A 12327-nucleotide genomic window follows, 5' to 3' on the forward strand; every position below is an offset into this window, starting at 1 on the left:
GGACAAATGCCTGGGCCTCTACTTACATATCGGAAGTGTTTCTGCATGTGCAAAGCACGGAGGCAAAAAAGAGAAACTCAGATAATGGAAATCTGTGTAGGCTGACGTCACTGCCGGGGCTCCTGGGCAGTATGTCCTGTGGCTTCCAACTCCTTAGCACCTTCCTTCCCAACCCAACCTGGGCTGTCCTGGACTGGGGGGTGCAGAGAGGGGAGGGTGGTGGTGCAGGAGACAGTGTGGGGGGCAGGAGGGTGCTGGTGTGGTGATGGTGTTTATTTCTCAGGCTTTTTTTTTTTTTTTGTCTATGTACTCCTTCAAATGTGGTTGATTCGTAGAAAATGCTTGAAATCAAACCGGCCCCTGCAGGTTGGGGCTGTGCAAGATATGTTTTGGGTGTTGAAAGATCAAATAAGGACAGTTAAACCACAGCCAACTTTGCTCATCTCCAAAAGGCCGCAGGTAATGGAAGAACATATCCATCTGCACACGCACGCTCCTGCTGTCAAACATCCTGTCAGGCTGTGGGTGGGGGTCCCCCTATTTATACCAGTTCATTCCAGTAGCTGCTACGTGAGTTGGGGTCGTATGGCCAGGACTGTGGAGACGCTGCACCCTCAGGCCACTCTGACGACACTGCTCTGAAGGAAACAGCACGCAGACTTTAACACTAGGTGATCCCCGACATTCCACCCGGATCTGCGCTTTTCCACGGCAGGTGATTTACTGAGGCTCGGACTTTCGGTCTCATTGTGTCAGTGTAGGCAGGTGACATGAGACCCGTGCCCATGAGGCTATTAGCGCAGGTCAGCTATAGATGTGACAACAGCAGGTGCTTCTTTTCTCACAAGAACACAGACATACAGAGGCCCAGAGTGCAACTGTGTTTGAATGTCATAGACTGAGTCATCTCAGTCCCTCTAAAGGGACACATGACTGCAGAGTCCAGCTGTGCAAGGCTCAATAGAAGACATGCACATCAGAGAAGTGTGCTGGGGGGGGAGTGGGGGAGTGCTGTTCAGCAATGTGAGCACGAAGAGTAAGTGTCCCCGCCCCCACCGCACCCAAGCACAGTATAGAGAGGGGGCCCAGTCCTGGGACCCATGCTGTCCAGTCCTTGGGGAAACAAAACTCTATTGAGGAGATCACTACTTTAGGCTTTAATAGTCTGACTTCACAGGACATTATCACCATAGACTTCACACCCGTTGGTCTGTGCTTGAGAATCACCTTCTGGCTGAGCCTCGGCTTCCGTGCTCATGCGCCCCATGCTACAGGCTCAGCCCAGCGTGAGTGCGAGAGAGCTCCTCCTCAGGGTCGATTATAAATTCACCTCTTGCTTAGACATCATCAGCGGACCTGGTGTGTATGCAATTCCACCCCGACATGGGATATTCTAACTGTGACCACACCACTGAGTTCTGTAGCTTTGGGTCCAAAAGCCTGAATCTGCAGACCCTCTTTGCCCCTTCCTCCACCTTAAGAAACTCTTTCTGGTGAAGCCTCAGCCTCCCACAGCCCTTCTGGTGTCACTTGTGTCATTTGGTCCGTTCTCAGAACAGCGCAGACAGAGCTGATCTGACCTGCACAAGTGCACACATTTGTGTTGTTACGTTCAGTAATTTTTTTCTTCAGGAAATAGCTCTGTCAAAATAATACTTGTTTTCCATCATGCACATTTTTCTCTAAAATCAGAAAAAGCCTAAAGGTCTGAGAGTAGAAGAAAAGTTAAATAATTATTATATATCCATGAAATATTTTGCATCCACTAAAAATTACATTTATGTAGTATACAACACCTCAGTAAATACTCATGCTATCAAGCAAAAGCAAACATGTAATGAAAAACTGTATATCACGTAAGACCATATTTATAAAAATAAAAACCTAAATATATATCTACAAATCCGAAAGACAAGAAGAAAATAACCAGGTTATTTCAGTCATTTCTGGATCTTCCAAAATTTCTACAGCAAAATGACTTTGTTACTTTTACATTAGAAATAAAACAGGGTATGAATAATATTGGCCGTACGACCACAATTATGTGAACATACAAACACAAACTGAGCAAGAGACCAAGGAAACTGTCCACAGTGATGTGGCCACAGAGTTTGAAGGACAGGTTCTGTGATTATAGTTCTATGCACATTTTTACAAAAACCATGTGTTATTCTCACAATCAGGGAAGGAACATAAAAAAGAGGAGCCACGGGAAGACCAAGGTGAGGGACAGAACCTACTTGCACACAGAGGAAGCTGCCTGCCTCGCAGGTGCTTTAATCTTGTCGGATAATACACCTCAACTAGGACATTTTTTTCTCCTGAGCATGTCCGTCTGCATTATAGCCAAGAATGAATCTGGTACAGGAGAATGAATAGCAGAGAATCTTAAGAAAAGGTGCGTCCCCCATCTTAGTCTCATATATTTCACACAGTTCAGGGGAAGTCTGGTAACATAAATAGGTAAAGGTATCGCTGTTGGAAGACTTCACTTCCCAGCCTATGAAACTGTGTAGAGACACTGGGGCAGATTAAATGCCTTCTCACTTGGAATTGAATCTGAGGAAGAAGGTCATACCATGTCTACCTGTTTCCGCGCTTATGGTCCACCTGTCCAGCTAATGGCATTTGAGCTTGCAAGGAGCTGACGTGTCTTGGAATTATTTGGGAGTCCTAAATAAAGCCAAACATTTGTTTAAAACATAATAATATGTATAGTTTGCTTAATTTAAAAGTGTATGTCAGCAAGGCCCTCTCTCTATGGCCAACAAATCATCCCATGGATGCCAAAAATAAAACTGGACTAGATCAACAAAACTAACCATTTCAGTAATGGGAAATGTCCAAATTCGCACAATAGTCTGATAATTTTTTATGTTTGAAAACCGGCAGAATCCAGGGAACAACAGCAGTGCCCTTGCCTACAGTTGCTCCCAGTCTTTCTCCAGCTCCCACACCAGCCAGAGTGAGCATAGAGTTTCCTCCAAAATAGGACAGGCTGTGAGGACCGGCATCAAAGTTACACAGTGTAAGGAGCTGCATTAATTTGGGGTGGGGAGTGATGTGAAGGTGAGCTGATAAGCCGTGTGGTGTGCAAGCAGGAAGGCCAGGGGCTCTGCTGGTCTGCGGTTGGGGTCATGGCTGCAGCAAGCATGTGCTTGGCTGAAGCTGTGTGCACGCTTAGCAGAGATCCAAAGAGTCCAAGCCAGCCAAACACTGCTGGTTGACCTTGAAGTGACTGGTATATGCAGAGGAACCATGAAAAGACTCAGAAAGTATAAGCTGGGAGACATACACTTTAGCATGCACATCTATGTGCTAATTGCCTGAAACATGAACATGATACCCAATACCGACGACAAAACCATATGGCGGAGGCGAAGTCTTAATCAAGTTGCTGGGACATAGCCCTGAGTGATCGTAGTGACCATGAGGCTATTAGACACAGAGTGATTTCCAGGAAGCTAGGCTGAAACAGGAAACAGGACAGTCATGAGCAGTGTATCCTGCAGGGGACAGAATATCACACATTAAGTCCAAGCAACTTTCTCAGCAATGAAAGCAACCTTTTGGGGAAAAGTCACAATCTAGAGTTGCTACAAAATATATTTTCTACAAAATATTTTTCCATTAAAAATAATAAGGCAGGCAAAGAATCACAAAAGTGTGACTATTCTTAGGGGAAAAAACCCCAACAACTCAATATAAACTGTCCTTGAGGTGTGCAGATACTCTTTTTAGCAGACAAATACTTTGAAGTGGCTATAACAAATATGTTCAAAAAACACATATTTAAAATACTAAAGAAAATATGACAACAAAAGTCAACAAATACATATTGTATTGAAGTATACCAAAGTTACAAGACAGAATATATATTTAAAGGTAATAAAATCTGGATTAGAAAAGTTTTAACCTGAAGTGAACTATTCACTAGAGCGCTTCGAGAGAACAGTCCCGTTGGCAGAAGAAACAATCTCAATACAGGGAAACTTCTTCAACCTGATAAAGGGCATCTGTGAAAAGCCACAGCCGACATCATACTTAATGTTGAAAGACTGAATGCTTTTCCCCAACGACCAGGAACAAGACAGTGATGTCTGCTCCTGACACTTCTAATTAACATGGTAATACAGGTCCTAGACAGTGGAACTAGAAAAAAATATAAAGATCTCTAGCAGATCGAAAAGGAAAAGTGAAAGTGTCCTCATCTACAGATGACATGATCCTGTCTGTAGATGATTCCACGGAATCCACCTGCACACAAAACCAAAGGCAGAACTCACAAACAAGGTCAGCATCGTCACAAGGCACACGTTCAATGTACAAAATATCAGTCGGGTTTCTATACACTTATATGAACAACTTGAAAATGAAATTTAGGAAACAATTAGGTTTACAACAGAACCAAAAGAATAAAGCATATAGGAATAAATTTAGCACTAGAAGAGCAAATCTTGTATGTTGAAAATTATAAAACATTGCGGAGAAAAATTAAAGACTGTCTCAATAAATGGAGAGAGGGCCCACGTTCATGGATTCGTAAATATTGCCATGATGACAATTCTTACCAAATTCATTAAACATTCAACGCAGCAGGCTTTCTGGACATGACAACAAGCTTGCACTAAAATTAACATGAAACCCAAAAGACCTAGAATAAATGTAATAATTTTGAAAGAGAACAAAGTTGGAGGACTGGTAATGGTCACCCTGCAGAAGCAGTGGGGGAGGGGCACACCCACAATTTGATTCGGATGATGAGACCGATGATACCGCACACACAGAGGGTGTGGAAAGCTTTATCACTGACACGGGAGGTCCTGGGGCTGCAGGCAGGCCCTTCAAGCAGAGGCTTACAGCACGTATGGCAGCCATGGGGGGGTCGCTGACTCTTAGAGCTGCTGTCTCAGCTCATCCCGACTGGTTTCCATCTCTCTGTCCCTGAGGAACAGGGCTGTTCAGACGCACACAGTGCTGAGTGTCCTAGGACTGCCATCCCAGGGACACAGAGGGGCTGGTGTTTCTGAGGTTGGAATGTCCTTCCCCCCCCCCCGCCCCCGGGGCTCACACCGGCTTCTAGGGAAGCCTGGCCTGACCGCTCGAGAGAGGAGCCACGTTCTCTCCCCATCCTGTCCTCCACCTGCTCTGGATGTCTGCTGGGCCCACTGAAGGATGGAGACGGAGACCCACCTCACCTCCCCTGAGTGCGGCTCCATTCCAATCAGGACTTCCAGGGTCTTCCTTCTAACTCAGTCCCTAGCTGCTCTCAGGAGCCTAACTTGGGGACACACTTACTGGTTCCTATTCTGCCGCTCGAGGTGACACTTTGAAATCCAGGAACCATGTCTCAGTCCAGGCGAGGAGGAATGAGATGATGGGGAGCTCGCAGCCGAAAGCCCCTGAGAGAAAAGCAGGAAGGACAGACGTGACCAGGAGAGGGAAATGCAGTTCCCAGGAGCTCACACTGGAAAATGAGCCTTCGCCATTATAGACGGTGATGGTACAGGACACGGGGGAGGCTGGACCTGTGACAGGATCACTTTGGGAGTAAAAGGCACTGGTCACTGCTGTCGTCAGCTGACAGACACATAATCCAGCACCATTCGAATTAGACATTTTATGTTGGGAAGGCATCTGCTCCTAAAAGACACCCATCTGAGCCAGAAGCTCCTAATGCCTGGAAAGCTCTGCCAGGCCAGCTCCTGCCCACGTCACTCTGTCTCCAGCCCCTGAACGCGCACGGGGCCAGCGTGGGCTTCTCCGTGGTGCCCGATCCCCCCACTGGCTGCTGCTGCTCTCTCTCCTCCCCGGGGTCTAGCAGGCTAGTGTGTTGGGAACCTAAGTTTTGTCTCCACAAGGTGCAACAGACTAAGGCACTGTCCCCACAGCAGGGACCCCTGAAATGCAGAGGCGGGGCTCCCCCTAGTGGTTGGGGAGCCCAGAGATCATCCCACAGGACCTGGGCCTTGTCCCTCATCCCCCAACCAGGATTCCCAGCAACATGACACCTGCCCAGAATGATGCCAACAGTAGCCTGACTGACAGCATGGGGGTCAGGGGACACCGGGTGTGAAGCTCTGTAAGTATGAACACAGCTGCTGGGTCAGCATTTGTTAGCAGATCACAGGGGGCACGAGCACACACACACACACACAGACACACACCCATAGCCAGAGTGAGCTTCCTGGAAGAGGAGGCATTTTATGTTTTGATACTCATTAAGATAACAGGCTGACACTAGTGCAATGTAGTCCTAACATCCATGTATCACCAAAAATCTGACAACCTTCATAATCAGCAATTTCTTCTTTACCAGCCACATTTTTTGTCAATATTTTTCTGATGTTTCACCTTTACAGGCATATAACATTAATAGATCATATGAAATAGAAATGTCCAATCACAGGCCCAATATCTATGCAAGAATATTCTTAATATCTTTCATTGGATTACTTTTCCGTCCGTAACTCTGTACTCAATGTAAGCTCATCGGGAAGGATCATCACTAGCGTTCCCCACCCGTTCGCTTCTCTGCCAGCACCCCCTCGGGTTTTTACTGAATTCCATGTAAAATCCATATAACTCCCTTCTTCATTTCCCCAGTAACTGATAAAGTCTCTACCGACTTGCTCTGTGTTCTGAATCGGCTGCAGGGATCGTCTGTACACGTGCAAGGAGCAAATAAAGGACAGACTGAGGGATGATGGGTTCACAGAAGTCCAGACACGCTGACGCAGGATCAGCCCAGATTCGAATCTCAACCTGAACATCACGAGGAATAAGAGAATGCTTTCACGGGGTGGGAGAGGGACACGTTTTCTTAAACAATACTCCATAGTATGCAAAGTATATTGTCCACAAGAGAATGACTACAAAATTGAGAATCTCTAGTTAATGAAAGTGCTTTAGACAAAGTTCAGATAATAGATTAGCTGAGGATGTTTGTAATGGCTAAAACTCAGAAAGGATAAATATCTAAGAGACTAAATTCATTCAAGTCATAAGTAACTAGAAATAATTAGTATAATCTCAATTTTACTAATTTAATGTTAATGTCATCATTTCTTTACTTGTATTCATATATAATATTAATCAATTACTGTTAACAGTAAATTATATTAGTAAATAATAATAACTAACAGACTTTATCAGCCGGGCCCGCTCCTTACTGTTCTGCACGTGGTACATTAGTTCATCTTCATGAGCCTGTGAGGCAGCTGCAGGTTTTCCTGTCTGCAGACGAGGAGCTGAGAAACAGCAGTGGGAGCGTTGACTCCAGGGCTCCCAGGCAGGACATGGGGGCCCGGCCACAGCGCGGGGGGCCTGACTCTGCGGTGTGCTGGAGCCTCTGCGAGCCGGCCTCCCATCGCTGCTCCTGCAGCCCACGGAGAAGCTCCTCTTTGAGGGAGACCCTCCGTGGACACCAGGGATACACAGACCCTCGGCTTCCTCCTCATCACCCAGGAACCCATAACTTCCTCGAACAATGTGATCCCGAATGGGAGCTGTCAGGCTGGTAAACACGTCACTGTCGGAAAACACAACACGGGCCGTGTTTATGGAGAACGTGTGTGTGTGTTTCCTGGGACCCGCATCCCTGGGATGAGATTCCTGGGGATCTGCTTGCTGCCCGCGTGCAGAGCCCTGAGCTGTGGGCGATAGCCTTTCTGGTGACAGCCAGTCTGGGAGCCAGACGAGTGTCTGTCACTGTCGGTGCATGAATTTATGCAGTGGCTGCAGCCAGTGGCACCAGGAGCAGCACCGAGGAGCAGTGGACTGGGGGACAGACAGATGGACAGACATGGGTGGATGGGAATGGTGTGCCATTTGTATAAATGTAAATATGCACTATTCACAAGCAAATCTCTGTAGTTTTCACAGGTACATAGGACACCAAGCATATCAGTCAATTCTCTCATTTGAAGCTGGGGCAATGGGGGCCTTGCAAGGATGAACCATTGACCTAAAACTACCAAGCACACTGAGTACACAATTGGAAAAACAAGTTTCCTGCCTAGTGTTTCTGGGCCCTTCTACTCACTAAGCTGATCTTTGCTGTAATAGACTCATTTACTGGGGAGCAATAGAGGACGATCAGGTGCATGATATACCTGCAATGGCCAGCAGGGGGAGCTAGAAGACAGTGTAAGGAACAAGCAAAATAGCGTTTTTCAGCAGGAAGCTCATTATTGAAATCAAGAGCACAGTTTGCATTCAAAGCAACAGCTCAAAGAGGACAAAATTAATTCTTGAATTACAAATATCTCAGCCACAAGCCTGGCTGACGTGACGTTCTTGGTGTTATCTTAGCTGGGCAATCTCAAGTATGTTACTCAATCTCCATAAGCCTCTGTGTCATCTGCAAAATGGGATGAGTAACTCATGCTTTAAGCTTGCAGGGAAGTAATCAATATGCACGATGCTTGACATTCAATTAAGTGTATTTGTATTATTATTTAATAATAATCTGTTATATTATTATAATATATATATTATATATGTTATATATATGTTATATATATGTTCTGTTATAGCCTTTAAGAAAAGTCTGTTGTAATCTTTTTACAACCTTAGAAAAAATAGTCTGTCATGAAAGACAAGCAACTATTAATTCAGGAGTACTAGAAGAATCTCTACTACATTCAGAGATCCAGCACTTTACCTGAATGACTGCTCTCCAAGAACAGCTTATACTCCCTTCTCCCTGGCATGTGAGAGAATCTGGAGTTCTATAAACTCCCTGAAAGTTTCCTCATGGCCCCTTACTCTTTAGAGCTTGACAGAAACTCATTCTCTCTCTCTGTCTACACACACACACACACACACACAATCACATCCCTGATTTCCCATGACTGTAATATTCCCTATAATTCTACACTATGAGGACCCCAGGAATCGTCTATGCAACCAGTCCAGTTTTAAGGTGAAACACCAGTCCCCAGGATTTCCTGAGCTTGTTCTGTGCGTCCAGGACAGGACACATGCTTTGCTCACACACCCTGCTTACTCCGCATGCAACTTAATGAGCTCGCTCTGAAATGTGAGGACAAGGAGGAGAACTAGCTTGTCCAACACGACACAGCTATCATGTCACGTTAGGGCATTTCCATCTTCCGAGGAGACCGCCGGGAGAAATGCTGCAATGCCAGCTCAGGGGGCTGCTGCCTTTCCAGCAGGATCTCTGCTCTGTGCTGCCCCTGCGTCCCGAGCAGCCTGCACACCCAGTGCTCAGTCAGTACCGAGTGGCCCTTTGAGGCTTGAGATTTGTGTCCAGGCAGACCTGGCTCACATCCCCATCACCTATTCCCCTTAGGCATGCTGCCTTGGAAGGTTGCTTAAAATACTAGCCAGGCTTTCCCCATTTCTAAATTGAGGGTATTAGCATTCATCCCACAGGGTGGTTTTTAGGATGTGATCAAACAATGAGCAGTAACCAGTTACTGCAGTGCTCAGTGCAGTGGATCTCCAATCAGGGATTGCTGTTATCGCTGGTGCTCTCGTTGCACTAACATTCTTCAGTGTTTCTAGCGTCTTGACCATTGATGGTCCCTCACCATCCCCTTGTGGTCAGACCTCTCCCAGCCCTCTGGCTCCTCCCTCCCTCCCTCCCTCCCTCCCTCTCTTCCTCCCTCCCTCCCTCCTGCCTTTCTCTCACCAGTACCTGCAGGTGCCTCAGGGAAGCAGAGGCTCAGATCTTAATCTGCCCTCTGCCACCAGCCAGCCAGTCTCCTCCCAGCAGGTGCAGTCGTGGGGTCACCCTGCGCTTCTCTCCACCAGTTGGGAAGCAGAACCATGCTGGGTCCCCTTGCCATCCTGTGCGCCCTCCTGTTTCCTGGTAAGTCCCGACTCGTTCCCCCGTGCAGGGTACAGGGGAGGCCCTGAGTCCCCCTGCCATCCCTGTCTCACCACTGTCTCCCTCTCCCCCTTCAGGCAGTGGAGCAGGGCTCAAGCTGGATCAGCCAGATGTGGTCGTGGAGCGGTTGGGCAAGACGGCCAGCCTGCCATGCAAAGTCGACACCCGGGTCAGCTACATCCACTGGTACCGCTACCAGGAGGGTAGTGCCCCACAGAGGCTCCTCTACTTTGACGTGTCTGGGTCATTTGCAAGGAGGGATTTGGTCCTGAAAGCAGACAAAGTCAATGCCAAGAAGGGCAGGGATGGCTACAGCTGTAACCTGTCTGTGCTGAAGCTGGAGAAGAGCGACGAGGGCGTGTACTACTGCGCTGCCTGGGAAGCGCACAGCCCTGCACTGGGACCAGGTCCCTGAGCAAAAAGCTCTCTGTCTCCCAGGACCCTGCATGTCTGGCACTGTCCACTGTGTCTGGGTTCCTGGGGTTGCCCTGGGGTCAGACCTCAGCACCCCGGACTCTCGCTAATGCCCCCTCCACGGGGGGCGACTGCACAGAACCCTGGAGGCTCAGGACCCCCGGTGCCCAGGCTGGCGTGGACCCAGGGAGCTGTCCTGTCTGGAGGGACTTCTCTGAAGATCGTTCAGTGCGGCATTTCTGAAGCATCTGCAGCAGAATCTGTGCTGCTCACGGCAGGAGCCACAAGCCACTAGCCACACGTGGCTCCTAAGCACGTGAAATGTAGCTAGTCCACTAGTCCAAGCTGAGATGGGCTGCTTGTGATATACAAGTCACATTCTGGAGACTATTAAAAAAAAAGATGAAATACCTTCTTAAGTGATTTCTTTATTAATTACATGTTGAAATGCTATTTTGGATATCTCGTAGTAAGTAAAAATGATCCTAGAATTTTGTTTCTTTAACTTTTTTTTTTAATGCAGCAGCTAGAAAATGTGTCTCAAATTGTGACTTATATTTATTTCTACTGAACAGAGCTGTGACAGGCCAGTGATTGAAGAATCTGGCCATCTCCGGTGAAGAATAGAATAAAATATTGTGCAAATCATTTCAAGGATGAAGGATTCTCTGGAGATTTACCATAAAATGTTTGAAAGCTGAGATTGGAAGTCATCTCCTGATTCTAGGGTCTAAGCTGCTTCCCCACCCACTGCGGGTTACTCTGCAGTGGAGACTCAGTGAGCAGAAGCACAGAGAACATTCTCTCTAACTTCCCAGCACCCTCGTGCACTGGCACGCCTGGCCCTTACGCTGATGGGGGGACATGGCCCTCACGCAGGTTGACGCATCAGCCCTGGGTGAGACCGGGGCCTCAGCCCTCTGCTTCTCCCCGAACGCTACTCCATATGGGATTCTGTGACCAGATTCCCTGGACCTCTGTTCTCTCCTCTATAAAATGAGGTGGTTTAACTGTCACAATAATGGGACATTATTTAATACGTGATTTCTGTATTAAAGCAAAATTATACCAATAGGATATCACTATGTTCACTGGCATCTTATAAAGCTAGTCAACTTCTTGGCAAAGAAAGAAAGAAAGAAAGAAAGAAAGAAAGAAAGAAAGAAAGAAAGAAAGAAAGAAAAAGAAAGAAAACAGAAGAAAGAGGAAAGAAAAGCTACGCTACTGACCCTCCAGTCCCAACCAGGAAACCCCTTGCTGTCCTATGTGGGCAAGAAGAAAAAGCTCTCTTAGGAGATCTAAGCTGAATTAAATGCATTTTCAATAGAAAATTCAAATTCTATGTACAAGTTAATACCATTGGTAAACATGATTACTGAAAGGGAAGTCTACATGACCTGAAGGAAACTGGTCCCTCAGATTCATTAACTCTTCATCTATCTCCCTGAGCTTCTGTTTTTGGGGTGAAAGATTTGTATTTAGGACATGCAGGGCAGAGAAAGAGCCCAAGGAACACCCCTACCCTCTACTGAAGGCTGGGTCAAGGCTAAGACCTCCAGCAGGTGCAGGAAAAGGTGGGGGAGGAGGGGCAGAAACTTACCTTTGCTCTGTTTTGAGGATTTTCCTTCATTTGTCTTTCCCATTTCCCAGGACACCTGAACCCTTTCCTCTCAGTGCCTGACTCCACAGAATAGTGACTGAGACCTGACTACTATAGTTTGGTTAGAGAGAAATCAGCTAAATATGAAAACGCTGTCATGAGAAGTCATCCCAAGTCAATGTAAATCACAGTTTTCAACATGCCTTTGAGTTACATCCTGAGAGGACAGTGACCTTGGACATGTAGTAAACAACCCCTGTGGGGGGGGGAATAAGCCCATATTTGGAGTAATTTCTTACCTCCTACCCTTCTCCTTGTGGCTAAGGTGAGCTTCACCAAAGACACTTTGGCCACACGCAGTAAAGCCAAACCAGCCAGAGACCAACCAGCCCTCCCATCCTAAGTAAATGTTTGCTAATTAAATGGTTGTTTACATGGCAGATTCTTTTTTTTTTTT

The 12327-nt window shown here is 46.8% G+C and overlaps 1 protein-coding gene across 5 annotated transcripts in view; it reads left to right on the plus strand.

Annotated features, from left to right (window-relative positions):
- Window positions 1–9642: 9642 nt before the first annotated feature.
- LOC100464472 (T cell receptor gamma constant 2) overlaps window positions 9643–12327 on the plus strand; it is a 41638-nt gene continuing 38953 nt past the window's right edge. For 2 of the 5 annotated variants that reach the window (XR_004627028.1, XR_004627029.1), the window contains exons 1-2: window positions 9643–9838; window positions 9934–10242. Coding sequence is in view for 3 of the 5 variants with exons in the window: in XM_034665897.1 (XP_034521788.1) it covers window positions 9796–9838; window positions 9934–10242 (352 nt within the window). In the remaining 2 variants the exon portion in view is untranslated. The remainder of the gene's footprint in view (window positions 9839–9933; window positions 10243–12327) is intronic. The other 3 variants (XM_034665907.1, XM_034665916.1, XM_034665897.1) reach the window with 2 other exon arrangements.

Source organism: Ailuropoda melanoleuca, chromosome 1, assembly GCF_002007445.2.
Source record: "Ailuropoda melanoleuca isolate Jingjing chromosome 1, ASM200744v2, whole genome shotgun sequence".
Taxonomy (NCBI): Eukaryota; Metazoa; Chordata; class Mammalia; order Carnivora; family Ursidae; genus Ailuropoda; species Ailuropoda melanoleuca.